General features: G+C 43.6%; 1 protein-coding gene across 1 annotated transcript in view; it reads right to left on the minus strand.

Annotated features, from left to right (window-relative positions):
- jakmip3 (Janus kinase and microtubule interacting protein 3) overlaps nt 1-22,338 on the minus strand; it is a 40,281-nt gene that overhangs the window by 5,588 nt on the left and 12,355 nt on the right. The window contains exons 8-21 of the mRNA XM_076078352.1: nt 21,408-21,543; nt 20,992-21,027; nt 20,529-20,600; nt 20,330-20,434; nt 16,411-16,539; nt 16,226-16,309; nt 15,553-15,615; nt 14,832-14,930; nt 10,652-10,750; nt 9,761-9,814; nt 6,695-6,760; nt 6,298-6,366; nt 5,692-5,769; nt 3,994-4,227 (exon numbers count right to left, since the gene is read on the minus strand). Coding sequence (XP_075934467.1) covers nt 3,994-4,227; nt 5,692-5,769; nt 6,298-6,366; nt 6,695-6,760; nt 9,761-9,814; nt 10,652-10,750; nt 14,832-14,930; nt 15,553-15,615; nt 16,226-16,309; nt 16,411-16,539; nt 20,330-20,434; nt 20,529-20,600; nt 20,992-21,027; nt 21,408-21,543 — 1,324 coding nt within the window. The remainder of the gene's footprint in view (nt 1-3,993; nt 4,228-5,691; nt 5,770-6,297; nt 6,367-6,694; nt 6,761-9,760; nt 9,815-10,651; nt 10,751-14,831; nt 14,931-15,552; nt 15,616-16,225; nt 16,310-16,410; nt 16,540-20,329; nt 20,435-20,528; nt 20,601-20,991; nt 21,028-21,407; nt 21,544-22,338) is intronic.

Genomic DNA, 22,338 nt, shown 5'->3' on the forward strand with positions numbered 1-22,338 from the left:
CATTACTCAGCAGCAATCCAGTCTTTGTCATCTTTCTTCTTTGAGTGATCTCCAAGAGCAATCTTTTCAACCTCAATATCCAAGCTACAGCTTTTTTCAGGCTGAGTAGTACTCAATCAGCTTACTGGTGGGACTTTTTCCCTCAATGCTCGTTGTGTTCACGATCACATCCCTTTTCACTTCGGGATCATCCGACAAAAGATAACTTTGTGACATTTTGTCTGGGTCCTTAGGCCACTGAGATTCCACCTTTAACATGAAATCTGTGTGGAATCTCTTGGTCTTATTGCAGATGTATTTAAGTACGGGCTGGCTGTCTGGACTCTTGCAGGTTCAGTTGTAACTCTGAGTGTAACATCCGATCAATTCGTACAGCTAAAGTGGCCGCTGTGAGCTCGAGTCTGAGGATGGTCATTTTTTTAAGAGGGGTTACTCTGGACTTTCCCATCACTAAAGCAATATGAACTCCCCCCAAACTGTTGACAAATCTGAGATAACTGGCAGTTCCATAACCTTGCTCACTGGCGTCACTAAAATGGTGTAACTGTGTTGATTCTACCCGGCCAAAATCTTCAGGTTTCAAACATCTTTTGACCTGAAAATGTTTTAGTTGATCTAGCTCCGTCAGCCATTTTTCATATGGTTTGGAGAATTCCTTAGGGATTGTTAGATCCCATCCACACTTTGCCCGGCAAAGATCTTGGAGAATTTGTTTCGCCTTAAGTACAAAAGGTGCAGCAAGACCTAATGGATCATATACTGAACTGACAGTAGAAAGTACAGCACGCCTGGTGAGAGATCTGGTTTTGATTGCTATATGGAATCCAAACGTATCCTCTTCAATATTCCAGTACATCCCAAGAGCCCTCTCCACAGGCAGCTTCTCTCTGTCAAGGTCCAGTTCTTTAATCTGTTTGGCTTTGTGTTTTTCTGGAACAGCAGCCAAGACAGCACGGCTATTGCTAACCCATTTTGTTAGTTTGAATCCTCCTTTAGCACACAGCTCACTGAGATTCTTCATGAGGTTAATAGCTTGCTTTTCTGTTGCCAAAGATTTAAGGCAGTCATCAACATAAAAGTTTGATTTAATGGTGTCAACTGCCATTGCATCGCATTTGTCCTTATTATCTTCTGCTGTTCTTTGGAGAGCATAATTGGAGCAACTTGGTGAGGAGATGGCACCGAACAAATTAACTTTCATTCGGTATTGCTCTAAAGGTTGGCTTGTGTCTCCGTCTGGCCACCACAGAAATCTTAGCAAGTTTGAATCCTTTTCGTAAACACGAACTTGGTGGAAGATCCCCTCGATATCTGCCATGACAGCAAACTTCTCCTGGCAGAACATCAAGAAGTGAGTTGGCTAAGTGAGGTCCTGGTAAGAGTTCATTGTTGAGTGATGTTCCTTTGTATGAGGATGTACAATCAAACACCACTCTGATTGTCTTTTTACATTTGTGGTACACCCCATGGTGGGGTATATACCACACCTTGCCATCATTTTGATGCAGGTCCTTTGCTGGTACCTTCTCTTCGTAGCCCTTGTTAATTACATCCATCATGAAATCCTTGTATTCTTCTTCATAAACAGCATCTTTATTGAATTTATTAGCCAGGTAATGTGCTCGCTGCTCTGCTATATGGTAATTGTTGGGCATGCTAACATCACTATTACAAAGTGGCAAAGGTAAATAATAGTGATCATCTTTTATTGAAGTGGCACTTGATACCAGATTCATGAAAATGCGGTCTTCCACTGACATTTGAGGTTTTCCCTCATATTCTCTCTCTGGGAAATCGTGGTGGTACTGATTTACTAGAAGGGTTTCTAGCTGTTCAATCGAAATGCAGTTTACTGATGCCACAGGCCTTCCAAATGTATCCACAGCTGAAGACGAGTTGAGTGGTCCATTTACCACCCATCCTAAGAGCGTCCTTACAGTGTAGGGACCATTGCCTTGGCTATTTATGATTTGCCAGGGCTCCATTGCCCTTGGGACATCTACTCCAATTAGGAGTTCTACTTCCGCATCAACTTCTTGCAGCTTTATCTCCTTCAAGTAAGGCCACCTGCCGAGGTCATTTTGAGAGAAAATGTTTTCTTTTGTCACTGGTATCTTTGTTTGAGTGTATGTTCTTTGAAGCTCAATAAAGTTATTCCCATCCAAATCACCCACTTGTAGTCCATTTATTTCAAAACGACTCACTGGTTTCCTTTGACCCATTGTTTGCAGAAGAACCTTAGCTTTCCTTTCTGTTGCATTGAGCTGTCTCATTAGGTTCTCCGTACAAAATGTTGCTGTGCTGCCAGGGTCAAGAAATGCATAGGTCAGTATTGTTTTGCCGCCTTTGGAAGCCTTTACTTGTACTGGTACTATTGCCAGCTTGCAATCTTTTCCAGCCCCGATATCTTCCTCTTCCAATGAGACAAGAGTTCCACTGACCGATCCTTTTGTCTGATTGGTCCTTTTCTCATTTGGTCCATTATTTGCGGGTCTGTCAATGTGTAGTATACTAGGGTGCATTCCTTGACAGTATTGGCATCTCATCCTCCCTTTACAAGTTTTGCTCATATGTCCTCTAGTTAGACAACCAAAGCAGATGCCATCGTCTTTCAGCAGTTGCACCTTAACATCCCGTGGCTGGACCGTTAACATTTCACATTCATTCAATGGATGTTTGCCTGTGTTGCAAATGGAACAGTGAACATTTTGCACATTGATATCCAGGTGTTTAGGTTGTTCTGCAACATTACTCTTACTAGTTAAGAGTAAATGAAGATGGCACACAGCTCAAATTGAAAAGTTTCAGGTTCGCCAAAAAAAAAAAAGCACCGAAAGCATGATTATCTCTTTTGAATGATGCTAACGAAAGTTTAAACCTCTCCCAAATCACAGTACAACATCTCTGCAAATTTTTACTTTAATAAAGTGAAGCAGAACAAAATTAGAGAGGTTTTAGTACAGAGAGGTCAGGCGAGGTCAACCAAATTGTAATTTTGGAACCAGCTGTTCCATTGTAAGTTTATATACTATATAACTATATATTTCACTTGTTTTATCACTAATAGTGTTCAATACATCCAAATACAGCAGTTTGGCATCATTTTGAGAGCCTGAATCCTCTTTGAGCCTGTTTCTGTCTCTGATCCATGGGACTTTCTCGTCTGAATTCCAGTTTCCCTGTGTGTATGTAGACCTATCTCAGCCTATCATTGGTCGATTTCAGTCATTGAACCCTCTTTTCACGTGTCAGAGTCCATAGAATTGAGCCGGGGTAACGGGGTATTGATTGACAGAATCGTTAGCCAGTCAGAATCAAAACCGCGCCGTCCCTCGCGAAGCGTAAAATCCGATACGCCGAAAGTCAAATCCCTACCCCCAGCTCCCCTAAACTAGATTGACCCCCCTTTCTTCAAGGAAACAGTTCAATGACAAACAGGATATACCTCGAACACATACGTATTTGAATCGAAATAACCGGGGATTTATCCGTTCTCTTCACGAAATCAGCTCACGGTGAGAAGCATATATGATTATTAGACGGTGAAGCGGTTTGTTGTTCTGGTGCTTGTTTGCTCACAGATCTGTAATGGTTTCACGGAGAGAAATTCTGAAGATATCTCTGGAATCTTTGTTGAATTATCTTGTTTTCTGATGTATTGGTTGTCCGTGTTAGCCTTTAGCTTTGTGTTCGTAGCTTTGTCCGGAGTGCTCAGCTCACCGAGTCATGGCGAAAAAATACGTGATATTCTGGTACATCTTCTAGTTGATTATATTAGTTGTGTAGAATTGTACTTGGAGTGTGTAAAAATGGCTTGCATAATATTGTTGCCAGACTTTTTTCTTTAACTGGGTAATATAACATGTGTGTAACATTCATTATATTTGTTTATGAAAAGTGCATTCTACGGACACTAAACTTTCTCGCTGGAACCCCAAATGGTCCTCGCTGTTTACCTGTTTTATAATCTTTACCTGTTGTTTAATTGTTTACCTGTTGTATGAGTTGCAGTAATTCCATCCTCTCTCGGAGAATCTGGGCATCTCTCTCTCTCAACTCACACATTACAGTTCGTTTCCATTGGTCCATTGCTCTCCTCAGCCCGTCCCTCTCTTCCTCCGTCAGTGTTTCAGACAGACGACCCTGCTCCATCTTTAATTCTTCCATCCTGAAATCCTCCTGCTGCTGCAGAGCCTCAAACAACATGGCCTCAAGCTCCAGGATCCTCTGTGTCAAGGACAAACATAAGAGTCAGTATTAATTGTGCTTTAATATATTTATCAGTTTCAAGATTAAAATAGAATGCAAACTAGTGAATGTGATGCTGTGGGGGGAAACCCTGTATACCTGAGTTAGTCTTTTTAGCCCTGCACTACACTTGGTTGTATTTTTAAAATTCAACACATATCTTTAAAAGAAAATCAAAAACAAACATTATTTCAGGGAGACACTGAGCTGGAAACACATACAAGTAACTCTAATAAAGTAACTTTGGACGATACTTTTAACTCTGGTCATTCTTTGTATTTCGTCTTTCCTCACTGTCCTGTCTCCAGGGACGGATTGGGGATTAAAATGGCACTGGACTTTTTGACCCATGCTGACCAACCATTTACCTATATGTTTATAAAGGTTTTACAAATGATTTCTGAAAGGTTTACAAATCATCAACACATGCTTATTAATAAAGTATATGAAATGTGATGTGTGCAATAATAAACTGTTAATATATAGTTTACGAATGTAATCATAATGCAATTGTTATTGTCTCTTCTCAGCTATGAGACAATATGTCATTTTTCAATTATAAAATTACTTATCAAATAAATTAAAGCATAATTTTAGTTATCATTATTATTATAATTATATTATTATATCACTATACTAATAATTAGTATACTTCATTCATTATTTCACTGTTTTTTAACAGTAAAATAACTATAAACTGAAGTATAATTAAACATAAATTTACCATTTATTTATGATGATTTTGAAGTGTTACCAAATATTCATGAGAATATCTTCAGTAAAATAGATGTAAAATAAAACAAGGGTGTTTGTTTTGTTCCTTCATTAATTCTTTGTGGAGGAGAAATTGTCTACATTGGTGGTTAGTCTCTGATTAGCTCAGATCAGAATCAGTTTTAATGGCCAAGTAAGTGTGTACACATACTTTGCAACACCACAATGACATCAGTACACAGTAAGACAGTAGTGCAATGGTGAAAAGGGTGCTGGAATGATTCATGTAATAGGTTGCTTTATATATGAGGTAGGTGGATATGGCAGTACATACAGCAATGATTTTATCTATGTAAAATTGATGATATTGACATGTTAAAGAAAAGTGAGTACTTATACTATGATATATATATAATTTACTGGTAAGGGTTACTGAGTGATGTTAGTGTTCATCCTGCAGGAAGAAACTCTTCTTATGTCTGGTTATTTTGGCGTTCAGGGTTCTGTAGCCTCCAAGAGAGGAGAATCTGAAACAGGTTGTGTTCAGGTCTGAAGGTCTTAGTGATGTGTCCTGTTTTGTTGGACTGTGAAGGATCAGCTACTCTGGACCTCCCGAGTTGGTTTTTATATTTGTTTTGGCTTTAGTGAATCATTTTTGTGCAACACCTTTAAAGCACCACACACCTCTGATCACCTGCTTGTTGTGTCTCTATTTCTGCTGCTACTGACCTTATGAGCCTGATCCATGGACTGCTTCCTGTAGTCCAACTCTTCATCCAGGTAGCCTTTCTGTTTACTGAATAGATCCTGGTAAACAACACACAGAGGTCAAAGATCACCTAAAGGCTCTGCCGCTGTCACTAACCCTTACTGGGAATCAAACAAGCAACTTTCTGTTTCCCTCCACTGGAGGTAAATCCATGTGAAACAGACAATCTGAACCCAACTGTTGTTTGACTACATCTGCAGAACACGGCTGCTGTGGGTTTGTACAGTATGTTGTTTATGTACACAGCATAAATGCAACCATAAACAATTTCATCATGTTTGATTGATTCTATCTGAGGTTTCACCATGACGAGAAGCTCCTCTGTTGGTTCAGTGTAAACGATCACCAAACACCTTCAACCAGTGGAACTCATTAATGTTTTCAATGTTTGCTATGAGGCGTCCTCGAGGCTTTTGGGTAAGATGTTGACCATAAACTGCAACTTCCCTGTTTAGATCCATCTCAACTATCACTATCTCGTCAAGGAATAGAAATTAAAAACAATGATTTTTTTCTGTGTTTTATACATTCGACTTGATGAGTTTAAGTTTAAGTTGAGTTTTTACCTTCTCGCTTTCAATATCCAACATCTTCTGCTGCAGACCTGACTTTGTCACTTCAATGGACTCCAACCACTGACCGGGTAGAGAGACAGGTAGATGGACAAAAGAGGTAGATTGTTATAAAGACTGGCAGGAAGTGAAATGTTCAGAGGACATTTCCATCTTCAGGACCCTTCAGGGGGGCAGAGACACAAACATCCAACAACATAAACTAAAAACAGAGACAGAAAGAGACTAGATGGGTGATTAAGACAAATAAACATATGGTCACTTGGTCCATTGTGTAAATATGATTCAAACAACAATACATCATGAAATGATGGCAGTGACCAAATCTGTCCTTCTACAAGTACTCTGACTAAGAAGATGATTGACTGCTGTGTTCAGCTGTGACCGTTACCTTTTCTGCTAGAGTTAGAACCGTCCTGGCCTGGATCACCACCACCTGCTCCTCATTGGACAGATTCTGCAAGAAGATATGCCAACAACATGTCAACAATAAGGAATTAACATGTCAACAATACGTCAGCAACATGTAAATAACACATCAAAAACACCTCGACAATATGTAAATACCACATTAGAAACATGTAAATAACAGGTCAAAAACACGCCAGCAACATGTAAATAACAGGTCAAAAACACATAGGCAATATGTAAAAAATACATCAACAACACACACACAACATGTAAATAACACATCCAAAACTCCTCAGCAATATGTAAATAACATGTCAACAACATGTTAACATGTCAAAAATGCATCAGCAAAATATAAATAAGATGGCAACACGTCAGCAACATGTAAATATCATGTCAACAAAACATTAGCAACATGTTAACATCACATCGACATAACATTAGCAACATGTTAATAACAAGTCAACAACGCATTAGCAGCATGTTAATAACACGTCAATAACATGTAAACAACGCATCAGCAACATGTAAATAAAACATTAACATAACGTTAGCAACATGATAATTACACGTCAACAACACCTCAGCAACATCTAAATAACATGTCAACAACAGCATGACAAGCTCTCCCAGCTGCACGTGCCCGACTCCACCTGCAAGTGGATCACAGACTTCCTGTTTGACAGGAAACAGCACGTCAAGCTGGGAAAACACGTCTCAGCCTCCCGGACCATCAGGACCGGTTTCCCCCAAGGCTGCGTTCTTTCCCCTCTGCTCTTCTCCCTGTACACCAACAGCTGCACCTCCAGTCACCAGTCCGTCAAGCTCCTGAAGTTCGCAGATGACATCACCCTCATTGGACTCATCTCTGGTGGGGATGAGTCCGCCTCCCCCTATCACCCTGTGTGACTCGCCCTATCTCCCTGTGTGACTCCCCCTATCACCCTGTGTGACTCCCCTCTCGACACGGTGGAGTCCTTCCGCTTCCTGGGCTCCATCATATCCCAGGACCTCAAGTGGGAGCTTAACATCAGCTCCATCACAAAGAAGGCTCAGCAGAGGATGTACTTCCTGAGGCAGCTGAAGCAATTCAACCTGGCAAAGACAATGATGGTGCACTTCTACACAGCCATCGTTGAGTCCATCCTCTGCTCCTCCATCACGGTCTGGTATGCTGCAGCCACTGCCAAGGACAAGGGCAGACTGCAGCACATCATTCGCTCTGCTGAGAGGGTGATTGGCTGCAATCTGCCGTCCCTCCAGGACTTGTTCACTTCAAGGACCCTGAAGCGAGTAAGAAAGATTGTAGCCAACCCCTCTCACCCTGGACAGAAACTGTTCATGCCCCTTCCATCTGGCAGGAGGCTGAGGTCCATCAGGACCAAGACCTCAGGACACATGAACAGTTTCTTCCCATCCGCAGTCGGGCTCATTAACAGAGCCCGGGACCCCCACTGACTCTGTCATCCCGAGGACAATTTCCTATAGTCCTGTTATCTGTTTGTTTGTGCACTTTATCTTATATTTTACATTTTTCTGTAAATTTTAATATGTTTCTGCTTTGCACTGTGTTGATTGTTGTTGATTGTTAAATGTTATGCACCTCCGTCATGTCAAATTCCTTGTATGTTCAACATACCACGGCAATAAACGGTTCTGATTCTGATTCTGATTAATGACACGTCAATAACACCTTAGCAACATGTAAACACCATGTCAACAACACGTCAACAATATTTAAATAAAACATTAACAACACCTCAGCAACACCTAAATAGCATGTCAACATGTTAATAACACGTCAACATAACGTTAGCAACATCTAAATAACAAGTGAACAACATGTAAATACCATGTTAATAACATGTCAATAAGTTGTAATTAACAGGTAAATAACTAAAAAGACATGTCAGCAACCCCTCAGCAACATGTAAATAACATATACACAACACGTCCACAACATGTTAATAACACATCAACAACATCTAATTAACACGTCAACAATTGTCAGCAACATGTAAATAACACATGAACATCTAAATACCATGTTAATAACACGTCAACAATACGTCAACATCTGAATAACACGTCAACAATGTGCAAATAACATGTTAATAACCTGTCAATAAGTTGTAATTAACAGCTAAATAACTTAAAAGACATGTCAGCAAACCCCTCAGCAACATGTAAATAACATATCAACAACACGTCAACAACATGTTAATAACACGTCAACAATGTGTCAGCAACATCTAATTAACACGTCAACAATGTGTCAGCAACATGTAAATAACAAGTGAATAACATGTAAATACCATGTTAATAACACATCAATAAGATGTAATTAACAGGTAAATAACTTAAAAGACACATCAGCAACCCCTCAGCACCCTAACCATAAATAACAAGTGAATAACATGTAAATAGCAAGTCAACACGTTAGCAGCATGTTAATAACACGTCAACAACCTGTCAGCAAGATGTAAATTACACGTGAAGAACTCGTCAGCAACATATAAATTACACCTCAACATACCGACAGCAACTGGAAGATAACGCCTCAAAATTTATATTAACATTTGAATAACATGTAACAAGTCAACACGTTAGCAGCATGTTAATACCACAGCAACACCACATCAGCAACATTTGAATTACATGCCAAAAAGAATAAATGAACATGTAAATAACACGTGAACAACAAGTTTTGGATTCAGAAAAATCCTTCTGTTTTTACTCATCTGTTTGTCAATAATGGGACATCAATGTGTTTTCATGGTAAAGTAACCGAGTTTTCATCAGACCAGTCACATATCAGTATAACAGCAGAAAGATGAGGGGAGACACTGGTTGGTTTCATGGATTAACCACTGCAGAGGAAACAGTGTTAAATAAAAGGAGCTGCTGCAGGTTTAGGTCCAAATAAACAGAACTGAACGAAGAGATCTGCTGCTTCTGATGACAGAAGATGAAGTCCAGGTCCAAATTGATTGACTTTACTATTGAAAACACATACATGTACAAATTAAATTCAACATACACTTACGGCATTATCTCCCAGAATGTCCAGCTTCTTCATCAACTCACTGATCGCAATGTCCTGAGGGAAAATAATAAACATCATTCAGGATAACTAATAACTACTCAGGTGAGCACAGGTGTTTGTAGGTGTATTCAGGTGTATTTACAGGGCTCTTCTTATTTCTCTATTTTGTGCCTCCTTCTCTCCTCGCTCCTCCAGCTTGTGGCCCCAAATTCAATCTCAGTGCTTCATTTTGAACAACATCCCAATTGCAAAATCTCAATGAGAGAGGAGGCGATCCGGAGGAGCTTTAAGTGAGGAAACACAGGGATCTCCTTTGTGGAAGTCCTGTGGGCCACGGGACAAATAAAAGAGGTGAGACCATGACAGTGTGTTCAGATGATCAAACTCTCTGCACTTCACCGTTTGTGTAGCACCTGATAAGTCTCTGTTTGAACCACTTTCTTTCATGACATTCATCTTGATATCTTTTTCTCTTATCCAATTCATCTACTTTAATCCTGACACGATGTTTACAAGTGCAAACAAGCTGAATATGGCTAAATATTATGTCAATAGACATTCTCTAGTGTTCAGCATTAATGTGTTTGTATTTCATGTTGTCATATAGACAGAATTTAATGTAAACATATATGTTGTCATGAACACTGATGCTTATCTTAAAGAGCCATAAAATAATAAAGAACAGATGATGCAGCTGTGACTCATCATACTTATTTGATGTCTATTTAAAATGACGGGTTCGACTCCTCATATCTCTTCCCTCACTCTTCAGCTTGCTTCACCCCTTGGACGGGACTTAGCATGAGGAGAGGAGGCAAGGAAAAGAATCAAGGATGCACAAACTAGAAAATGACAAAGGCCTCATGTGTCATCAGGTGTAGGGTTACTCACAGGGACTCCCTCTGCCTCGCAGTAGATTTGTAGGGGACTGAGGCCTTCTGGGAAATGGAGTTGTTGGAAGTTAATGGCAGGTGAGCGTCGCTCTCTCTCCTGAACAGTAAACATGGTTTCCATAGAAACAGAGACACACGTGTCAGTGTGTTTTAACTTGTTGTTGTTGTTGTTTACATCTGTCTGAATGTTTTAACTTGTTGTCGTTGTTTATGTCTCTGATTGTTTTAACTTGTTGTTGTTTACATCTGTTCTATTTCATCCTTACTGACCGCCAGAGGCAGTGCTTAACACTGGATATCTTCTGTCTCGCGCCTGCGCAGGTCGAGTATTTATATCAACAAAGTCACCTGTGACCTCGGATGACCCCCGTCGTCTATAAGTTCCGGTGTCATCCTGAGATCAGTCCTTTTTTCATCTTCTCGCTATGCAGGCTAGCTACCATGGTAGCATAAGCTTAAACAAAGGTCTACGATCAAGACATATTGGAGCTTGTCGCTGTAGCCTTGTGACCACCGGTCAGAGTTGCGGATCTCTCGACCTCCAAAGGCTGCGATAAGCTGTCCCTCTTAGGAGGGAGTGGCGTGTTTCGTCGTTCGGATCATCGACTGAAGTCGACGAAGTCGTGAAGACAGCAATCGGTGAGATCGATTAACATTGTTTTCTATAACCGTTGTTCGTTTTCCACGGTTGGCAGAGCGCTTCCGCTCTAGCTAATCGAGTGGCGTGCTAACGAGAGCGTAGAATTTACGCTGTCGGCCCGCCCTTCACAATTAGCAGAGTGTTCCCGCTCAGGCAAACTTGGTGAGAGACTAGTTCGACTAGATCGACATTGACATTGTGTCCATTGAGATTTAATTTTTACATCTGACAGTTTTCACAGTTAGCAGTGTCTTCGCTCAGGCTAACTCAGTAGGAAGCTAGCTAGACAAAGCTGATACTGGGACTGTGTCCATCGACTTTGAAGCATTACGACTATCATAGTTAGCAGAGTGTCCTCGCTCAGGCTAACTCGGTGAGATGCTAGTTATACTAAATCAACATTGATGTGTCCATTGATGCTTTTTACGCATTACGGCTGTCGCAGTTGGCAGTGTCCTCACTCAGGCTAACCTGGTGGGACACTAACTAGTTACAGCGACTGTCCTAGCGAAGAGAGTGTCCTCGCTCCCCTTTCACTGTAAGGACTGGTTTTTTTTTTGGCCTTTTTCCACAGTGGCAGAGTGCTCTCGCTCAAGCTTACTGGTGGGACACCAATATCTGAGAGTGTCCGAAGAGATCACTCCCCTCTGACTGCCCCCTGCCTGTTCTCTCAACATTCAGCAGAGCACTCCCGCTCAGACTGACTTAGAATTCCGCATCAACTAGTGGGACAAGGGTTCCTCCAGAATCAAGGCCATGTTAAACTCTCCCGGCTGTAGGACCTGTATAGCTCCTCTTCAGCCTGAGGACGGCCATGACCTCTTGCCTTAGCCTCGAGCATCTGAGGGAGGGCCTCTCGGAGAACCCAGGCAGGACCTCGGCATCATGCCTTGAGCAGTAAGGTCTGCTAGGCTGGCCGAAGTGGGATACACAGCAGCCGGAACTTCCGCCTGCGAGTGCCGTCTTCAGGCGCCTTCCCGCCCTCACCACCTTTTCTGTTCCTCCCTCCGAGGAATATCTGAGGGAGTTGCGTGCATGCTGGAGAGACACCAGGGTTCTCTCCCACCTTACATCAGATGGCCGAACCCTGACGACCATGCAGGAGGTGGCAAAATTTGGCCTTGCACGTATGCCAGCCATTTAGCTGGCTATTGCGTCCTTCATAGTTTCCCCTGAGGAGACTCTGAGGCCCGATGCCAGGTGCCCTCGACCCCAACGTCGAGTCAAAGACCTGCCATCCAGGGCTTATGACACAGCAGCGCTGTGAACCGTATCGGCAACTCCGTCTCCCACCTCATGCTTGCCCTCACAGCTTCTCTGCAGCAGGCTACTTTCGATGCTTCCGCCTCCAACCTCAGTGATGCTTCATTGCAGGCGTTTGCGCTCATTTCGAGGGAATTTGGACATATGATGTCCACCCTGGTCCAGACTCACCGCCAGGTTTGGCTGGCGCAGTCACCCCTGTCTGAGACATGTAGGAGGACCCTCCGTACTGTCCCAGTGGAACCTGGTGAGCTGTTCGGGTCAGCTGCTATACAGGCGCTTCAGCGAACTGTTGAAGCTAGCCAGACCAGGCAGCAGTCATCTGATCTTCGCAGGGACATCCCTGCACCCCGCAGACCTAGGGGTCCCACTTTGGCCCCCCCAAGGCCGTTTTTTCAGCCTCCAGCTTACTCCAGTAGCTGCCACGGGCCTCAGCGTCCCGCTGAGAGGCCGGACCGCTACCAATACAACCCTACCTAAACTTGGGGACTAACAGTCCCAGCAGCAGATTCGCAAGGGAGAGTGGTTCATGTCTGTCGACGCCTATTCCCATGTTCCCATGGTGCATCACCACAGGCAGTTTCTTTGTTTCGCCTTTTATGGCCCCCACTGTCAGTCCAGGGTGCTTCCATTCGGACTCTCCCTTCTCCCCACGGGTGTTCACAGGGTGTTACTGCTGTCCTTTCCCCCTGCAATCACAGGGCGTGAAAATACTGCCGTACTTAGACGACTGGCTGACCTGGTTTTCCTGTTCCATCACAAGCCTCCACCGGGAGAGTGGCGGCTGCATCCAGACGTGTAGTCGACCCACTGCCCCCACTGGGTCTCCCTGATGGAGAGGACCAGTCCTCTGGGTCAAGATGCCCTGGCTCACACGTGGCCAGAGGATCTTCTTTATGCCTTTCCACCATTCCCTCTGATCTTGCCAATGCTTGTCAGAGTTCTTCCCCGACAGGGGGGACCTCCTGTCGCAACTAGAAGGTCGGATTTGGCATCCCAATCCCTGCCGCCTTCAACTATGGGTCTGGCCACGGGAGGGCCCGACCGGATGCTGAGTGGCTGCATAGAACCAGTCAGACTGACTATTCTGAATGTCAGGGTGCGATCTACCTGCCTGCAGTACGAAAACAGGTGGAAGCTGTTCTCTGACTGGTGTGCGGCTCAGAACAAGGTCCCAGTGCAGTGCCACGTGCCTGCTGTACCGAGTTTCTACAGTCCCTCCTAGATAAGGGCCGGTCTCCCTCTACCTTTGGAGTATACGTGGCCACTATTTGGGGCAGCATACTAAGGTCGACAATGACACAGGAGAGAGCCACAGACTGGTGTCCCTAAAAAGGGGCTCTGCGATTGCGTCCCCCGAGCTCCCCGAAGGCCCCTGCATGGAATCTACCCTTGGTACTGGACACCCTATGCTTGTCTCCTTTGAACCCCTGGCACAGGCGGAGCCGAGATGGCTATCGGCCAAAACGTTTTTTCTCCTTGCCGTCACTTCAGCTCAACGTGGGGGCGAGCTGCATGCCCTGTCGGTGAAAGAATCATGTCTGAGGTGGAACTCAGATGGCCTGGGTGTCACTTTGTGGCCTAATGCAGCGTTTCTCCCAAGGGTGTTGACACGCTCACATATCAACCAGCCTACCCAGCTCATGCAGTTTGACCACCCCATCAGGAGGTCAAGGCTGCTGTGCCCTCAGATCTTATGTGGAAGCCACCGCCTGCATACGGCGGTCGGAGCAGCTCTTTATCAGCTATGGTGAGCCTAAGAAGGGCTGTGCTCCTTCTAAAAAACAACGCCTATCCCACTGGATAGTGGAGGCCATTGCCTATATATACAAGGCGAGCGACCGCGCTCGGCCATCCAGGGTGAAGGGCCACTCTACCAAAAGTGTCTCCACGTCAGGGGCAGCCCTGAGAGGTGTGCCTGTGGAGGATATATGTGCTGCGGCCTCATGGGCATCACCGAGCACATTCACCAAACACTACAGAGTTAACGTTGCCACCCCTCACCCACTGGGGAGGGTTCTTTGTCCAATTTCCTCTGCCGGAGCTATACGAGGTAGTTACGGTGATTCCTTGTGACTCTGTTGATATAAGATATCCAGTGTTAAGCACTGCCTCTGGCGGTCATCCAGGATTCATAGAACCGTAGTTACATTCGTAACTTTCGTTTGAATGTTTTAACTTGTTGTTTATGTCTGTGATGACTGTTTTAACTTGTTGTAGTTTATGTATGTTATGACTGTTTGTTTATGTTGTTGTTTACGTCTGTCTTGTTTACCTCAAGCTCTAAGATCCGAAACTCCAGGAGTTCGTTCTGATCTCTGACATCCTGGATTTCATTTTCCAGCTGCAGCTCTTCACCTTCCATTTGCTTCACCTGTAAACATCACAAAAATATATATATATATATATATATATATATATATACACGTATATATATATATATACGTATATATACGATATATATATGTATATATACACGTATATTTACATATATATGTACAGAGCCAGAAACAATGATGAAAACATTGTGTGTTTATATCATATATAATATATATATATCTTCCTATATTAAAACGAGTCATACTAATATCTATCGAGAAAAATGTATGGTTTTATTCCATTAATTCTTCTTCTTCTTTTGTTATTATTATCATTTATTGTTGCTATTCAGTGTCGTATTTGGGACATAGTTATGCTCTGGGTCCAGGAAGTTGAAATGTATTTCCCATCATGCTTTGAGGGATGTAAACATGAAGTATACTGTTGCCATGGACACAGTGAGTTAGCTGTGAGTTACATTTTAGTTTCCTTGTATTCAAAGTGTCTCAATGATCTGGGTCCACATGGATGGACTACTACAGCTGGATTACTTTGATGCTGAAGAAACATGATCAGTATTTTTTCTGTGATTTTTAAGTGGATTTATGGATGCTTATTGCTGGATACTGATATCCTCATACTGAATGATCTCATTGTTTCTTATGTGTTAGCTTCACCTTCTCCACCAGCTTTTGATTCCTTTGATACAATGCCTGCTTCTCCTCCACCCACTTCACATCCTGAGAGACAGATAGACAGAAAGCCAGACAGACAGATAGAGAGAGAGAGAGACAGACAGATGGATGGACAGAAAGACAGGCAGATAGACAGCAGTGTCAGTAGAAGTTAGATGTTTAGAACATGTTCAAATCAACATGACAGCAAACAACTAAAAATATACCTTATTTTTTTTTTTTATTTGCTACCCAGGAGGCTTACTTTCATCTCTTATGAGTAAGGCTGTACCAAACAAGCTTTGAGGCTTTGGTCAAGTCATTGACATTTTAATTCTAAATCAACATTAAAATGCTGCGCAGCTTCTTTTTTTTGTTTGCATGTCTATTCAATGTGTTTAAAGTCTTTCTGAACAGAAAACATTGATATTATTAGTATTATAGAATCAGAATCAGATTACAATCAGATTTTAGCTATGTGTTATGAATTGCTGAGAGCTAGTAGTGTTAGGAATTTAAACAGGTCATAATTAATCTCCAATAAAAAAGTATCAATTTGAAAAACCCTTGAAAACCCAGGTTTATACCTGAAGTTACCTCGTTAACCCCAAATCCTGCTTCATAGTAATACATATTACTATTACATTCACAGTGTGTGTGTGTGTGTGTGTGTTACCAGTCCTTGTTGTTTCAGTGCGGACTCCAGGTCTGCAACTCTGGTTTGATATTGACTGATTTCAGTTAGCAACTGCTCTCTGGTCTGTAAGACAGGGAATAGAACCATCAACCTGTTGGTACCTTGTTTCATTACACAGAATAGAACCATCAACCTGTTGGTACCCTGCTCAGGGTTTGAGTCACCTTGATCTCCTTCTCAGCGTCGTAGTTCACTCCGCTCGTCTCTGTCAGCAGAGCGTACGCTCGCTGCAGCGCCTGATACTCCTGAGTCAGCTGACGGTAACGGAACTCCTCCTCTTCACGCACACACACCTTAAACCCACAAACAAGTCAGTAAGAGAACCAGTAACAGAACCAGTGAGACCAGTAACAGAACCAGTAACAGAACCAGTAACACCCCCCCCCCCCAACACACATCCTGTGCTTTAGGACTTTAATGCCTTGCTTAACAAATGGTCAAGTGGCGGCATGGCTGCTGTTTGACTGCTGGTCCTCAGAGTCATCAGTGTCCTCAGAGTCCTCAGAGTCCTCAGAGTCATTAGAGTGATTAGGGTTAGCCAGCAAAATTAAAAACCTCTCATAATTAAGATGTCTCTCTCCTACAGAAAGTCAACCTTTCAATCAGCTCCTCATCCTTGTAAATTAGCTTCGGTCCTGAAAAACTCGGCCCTCTAAAAGACCGCTCGATGTAGAATCGATATACAAGACGTCTTACAATCACAATCAGTGTCAAAGTCTTTACTATGGAAACAACCTTGATTTTGACTTTAAACCTGCTCCTGAGTAACATTTAGGATGAGTCTTAGCGAGAACAAGGATTAAGTCTAGATGGTGCAACCAGACCCAATAGACTGACCCACCAGAGACCTGAACAGGGTCTAGGTGTTTCTGTATCTGTGTGTGTGTGTGTGTGTGTGTGTGTGTATATGTCTGTGTGTGTTTACATTACATTACAGTCATTTAGCAGACGCTTTTATCCAAAGCAACTTATAATAAGTGTATTCAACATCGGTATTCAAGAGAACTACTAGTCACCAGAAGTCATAAGTGCATCTCCTTTAAACAAGCATCTAAGAGCATAAACCAGAGCAGAAGTACAGAAACAAACTAGTATGAATACAAGGAGTGAAACAAACTAGTATGAATACAGTAAGTGGTGAGTGGAAGGCTCAGGGTAGTACTTCTTGAAGAGGTGAGTTTTCAGCCTGATGAAAGATGGGCAGCGACTCTGCTGTCCTGACGTCAGTGGGGAGTTCATTCCACCACTGTGGGGCCAGGACAGAAAAAAGCCGTGACCGGGTCGATCGGCCGCAGGGACCTCTGAGCGACGGGGCAACCGATCGCCCCGAGGCAGCAGAGTGAAGTGGTCGGGTGGGGGTGTAGGGCTTGACCATGGCCTGGAGATAGAAAGGAGCTGTTCCTTTCACTGCCCTGTAGGCTAGCACTGGAGTCTTAAACCGGATGCAAGCTCTTACAGGGAGCCAGTGTAGAGAACGGTGAAGGGAACTTGTGTGGGAGAACTTGGGGCGATTGAACACCAGACGAGCTGCAGCTTTCTGGACAAGCTCCAGAGGTCTGATGGCCAACGCCGGGGCTCCGGCAAGTAGTGAGTTGCAGTCGTCCAGGCGGGAGATGACAAGAGCCTGGATGAGCACCTGCGCCGTGTCGTCAGTGAGGAAGGGGCGAATCCTCCTGATGTTGTAGAGCAGGAATCTGCAGGAGCGTGTAACCGATGCAACATTTGCTGAGAACAACAGTTGGTCGTCCAGGGTCACACCCAGATTCCTCGCAGTCCGAGTTGGCATCACCACGGTATCATCAATGGTGATGGACAGGTCTCGGTGCGGGCAACCCTTCCCCTGAAGGAACAGTAGCTCGGTTTTGTCCAGGTTGAGCTTCAGGTGATGAGTCGCCATCCACTTCGAGATGTCAGCCAAGCACGCAGCGATGCGTGCCTCCACTTGAGTGTCACCGGGGGGAAATGACAAGACCAGCGGGGTGTCATCGGCATAACAATGGCAAGAGAAGTCATGAAGAGATGCTGTGTAGAGCGAGAAGAGAAGGGGCCCCAGAACTGAACCTTGTGGAACCCCCGTAGTCAGCATGCGTGGTTCCGACACGGCCCCCCTCCATGTCACCTGGTAGGATCGACCTGTCAGGTAGGATGCAAACAGGGAGAGTGCAGAGCCTGAGACGCCCATCCCCTCGAGGGTGGAGAGGAGGATCTGGTGGTTCACTGTGTCAAACGCGGCAGACAGGTCCAGGATAATCAGGACAGAGGAGAGAGAGTTCGCTCTCGCGGTGTGAAGCGACTCTGTCACCGCAAGGAGGGCTGTCTCAGTCGAGTGACCCACCTTCTTGTCAAAGAAGTTGGCAAAATCATCAGGGAGAAGGGAGGAAGTAAGAGGAGGGGGAGGGGGTTGGAGGAGTGAAGAGAAAGTTTCAAAGAGTTTTTTAGGATTGGAAGCAGAGGTTAGGATTTTAGAGCGGAAGAAAGCAGTTTTAGCAGTAGATAGAGAGGAGGAGAAAGTGGAAAGAAGAGATTGGAAGTTAAGAAGGTCCTCCGGGAGTTTGCCTTTTCTACATTTACGCTCAGCCTCTCTTAGGCTCCGTCTGTCAGTACGCACTGAGTCCGACAGCCATGGGGCAGATGGAGTTGGCCGTGCAGGCCTGGAGGTGAAGGGACAGACGTTGTCCAAAGAAGAGGAAAGGGTTGAGAGGAGAAGGTCAGTAGCAGTATCAGGGGATAGGAGAGAGAAGGATTCTGGGTCAGGGAGAGCAGAGGTAACAGAAGAGGAAAGATCAGCTGGGGAGAGGGATCTAAGATGACTACGGGTAGAAACCATGTGGGTAGGTGGAGGAAGTACGGCGGGAGAGGAGAGGCAGAGGGAGTAGGACATGAAATAGTGGTCAGAGAGCTGGAGGGGAGTGACGGAGAGGTTAGCAGTAGAACAGTGTCTAGTGAAGATAAGATCCAGCTGGTTGCCGGCCTTGTGGGTAGGAGGAGAAGAGGAGTGGGAAAGGTCAAAGGAGGAGAGGAAGGAAAGAAGAGTTTCTAATTTATCAGTCTGGATGTTGAAGTCGCCGAGCAGGATGAGTGCGGAGCCATCGTTATGGAAGTGCAAGACTAATGTCAAGCTCCTCCAGCAACTCACCAAGGGGGCCTGGTGGGCGATACACAACAGCAATAGTGAGCTTGACTGGATAAGTGACAGTAACAGCATGACATTCGAAAGAGGACGGGAGAACTGTGGAACAGAGACAAGAGAGTATTTCCATTTTGGGGAAATTAGCAGGCCAGTACCACCACCCCGCCTTGCAGCTCTGAGAGTGTGAGAGAAAGAGTACACATCTGACAGAGCTCCGGGTGTGATGGTGTTTTCTGGTGTGATCCAGGTCTCAGTTAGAGCAAGAAAGTCGAGCCTGCGTAGCCTGAGATTAACTCAGCTTTCGGCACTGCCGACTGGCAATTCTAAAGCCCCCCTGCCACCACTTGCTGGCCATGAGCTGAGAGAGTAGGACAGATGAGATTAGTGGGGTCACGGCACCTGGGAGTGACCCAACGTCTACGTGACCACCGGACAGAGGAACGGACAGAAATAGGATGCAAACACATGGTAGTCAATATAAACAGATTACTGACCGGCAAGTACACGCTCGAGAAGTCTTTGCTTGACGAAGTCGGGCTTGAAAAAGTCGCCCTGTTCCCTTTGTTTGCCTGACGCTTCCAACCCCCAGCAGTGCTGAAGGACAGCTACCTACTGATTGCTCATTGTCTGCCAGGAGTGCAAGCCACTCCCTGGAACTTAGCAGAGCAATTGACCAGGAGAAACTAAATCACACCTCCCTTACACCAGCAGAAACTGCAAAAGCACTAACACTGAAGCAGCCTAGGTACAGCTAATAACTTGTAAAGGCAAGAACAAAATACTGAGTCTGTTCTAGCTGAGTCAAGTAGTGCAGTATCCCTCCAGAAGCCAAATACACTCTTTTTGTGTTTGTATGTGTGCGTGTGTGTCTGTGTGTGTGTGTGTGTGTGTGTGTGTATGTGCGTCTGTGTGTGTTTGTGTGTGTGTATGTGTGTGTCTGTGTGTATGTGTACCTCGTCTGTTTCTGTATCAGGAGTTCTGTCGGTGTGAAATGACAAAGATGATCCATCAGAGTCCACAGACACTTCCTCATCATAGCCATAGAACGTCTCTATGACCTATGTGAGAACAGGAGAAAATTAGTTAACAAGAGAACAGACCAGGAGAACAAGAGAAGAGGAAACAAGTTTGAAAGCTTGATGACGTTCTTACCCTGCAGGCTTTGAAGGTTCGTTTCCTCCTGACTGATTCTTGACGTCTGTGTCTCAGTAACATGTCTCTCTCCTGAAGGAAAGACGCAGTTACATCAGTCATTCATTCATTCATTCATTCACTTATTCATTCATATATTCATTCGTATATTAATTCATTCATTCATTCATATATTAATTAATTATTTTCATTTCACTTATAGTCTTTCATTCATATATTCATTTTCTTATTTATTCATTTATTTATTCATTTGTTCATTCATTTATATATTCATTTATTCATTCATATATTCATTCATTCATTCTACAGGATTTGTGCTGGAATGATACATTTAAGTCCAATATTAACTCTTTTAGCTGATTTTTGTCTCCTTCAGGTAATTTATTCTCCTGCTCAGTGTTAGTGTCACATTCTTTAATGAATGACATCACACACAGCAGACATAGTGCTCATCAATACCTACTATAACATTCTTTACATAACCAGCTGTCTCCAGAGCCTGAAAACACAAAGAGTTTTATTTAAATATTGTTTCTTCAACAACTGTGAAACATCAGCAGGTTAGAATCTATCAGCTGTGCTGGGTTTTGATAAATCGATGGCGCTGTCCATGGTGCTGGAGTAGCGGAAAGATTTGTAATTGTGACTTTTTCCCCTTTCAGTTTCCTCTTGGAACTTTAATATATAACAAGAAAATGCTGCCAGCTGAAACTGCAAAGCAATACTGAAAATACTGGTGTAAAGTTGTAGTAGCAGTATTAAAAGTAGTAGTAGTAGTAGTAATAGTATAAGTACCTTGGACAAGTCGTCGATGATGTGTTGTTGTAGTAGTAGTATTAAAAGTAGTAGGAGTAGTAGTAGTAGTAGTAGTATAAGTACCTTGGACAAGTCGTCGATGATGTGCTGTTGCTCCAGAACTTGTAAACGTAGAAACTCCATCTCTCTCTCATCCTGGCTGTAACCATGGTAACTGTTGGAGTGGCTGCGGTCCAGGTCGTTTAAAGAACTCGGTCTCCTCTGAGGACCAAAACAAAAGCTGCTTTTACCATAGCAACTACTGTCTGATACTAATCAATTACTACTCTCATAAGCCAGTGTATAATCATTGCAATGATTCTAATCTTCTCTCCAAAAATTACTTTGTTCTATGTCATAATACTTGTTATATGGTAAGAGAGACTCAGGATGCCTCAGTGTTCTACAGAACAAAAATAAATAAAGTTTTCTAATCTAAGATGTCAACAAGTCTGATTCCTGTTGCGATGTGAGGGTCAAAGGACAGAGGATTGTAAAGCCCTCTGAGGAGAATTTGTGATTTTAGGCTATACATAATAAATTGAACTATTGTTTGACAAAATGACGGATTGACTTGACTGCTGGTTTGAGTGTGACCGAGCTCTCAGAGTGTTAGTGATTACAGGTCCAGGACCACAGGGTCAGGGGTCATGTTGTGGTCTTATTAAGATGGCAGCCTTTGTTTGTTCATTCACTTTTCTGCTCTTCTTCTCTGGTTACATTTGCCAAGGAGGAACTTTTCAACATCCAATAAGGAACTTGTCCATTTTTTTCCCAGCTTTTATCCAACTGGAAAATTGTAGTGAACTTTAGTGAGACGCAGACGGGGGAAACGGGTTGGAGCACTATTTAAACTGCAGCAGCGGGGATTTTGAACTGCACGTCAATACATCTGATGAACAGCTGCTCTCTGTTCCACAAGATGGACGAGCTGCTCCTATATATGCACATATTACATGTAAATATACTTACATCTTACACGTCGTATTGACAGTATGAAGTCATCTTTACTGGA

This window comes from Anarhichas minor, unplaced genomic scaffold (genome assembly GCF_050575085.1).
Source record: "Anarhichas minor isolate MPS153535 unplaced genomic scaffold, ASM5057508v1 ptg000065l, whole genome shotgun sequence".
NCBI lineage: Eukaryota > Metazoa > Chordata > Actinopteri > Perciformes > Anarhichadidae > Anarhichas > Anarhichas minor.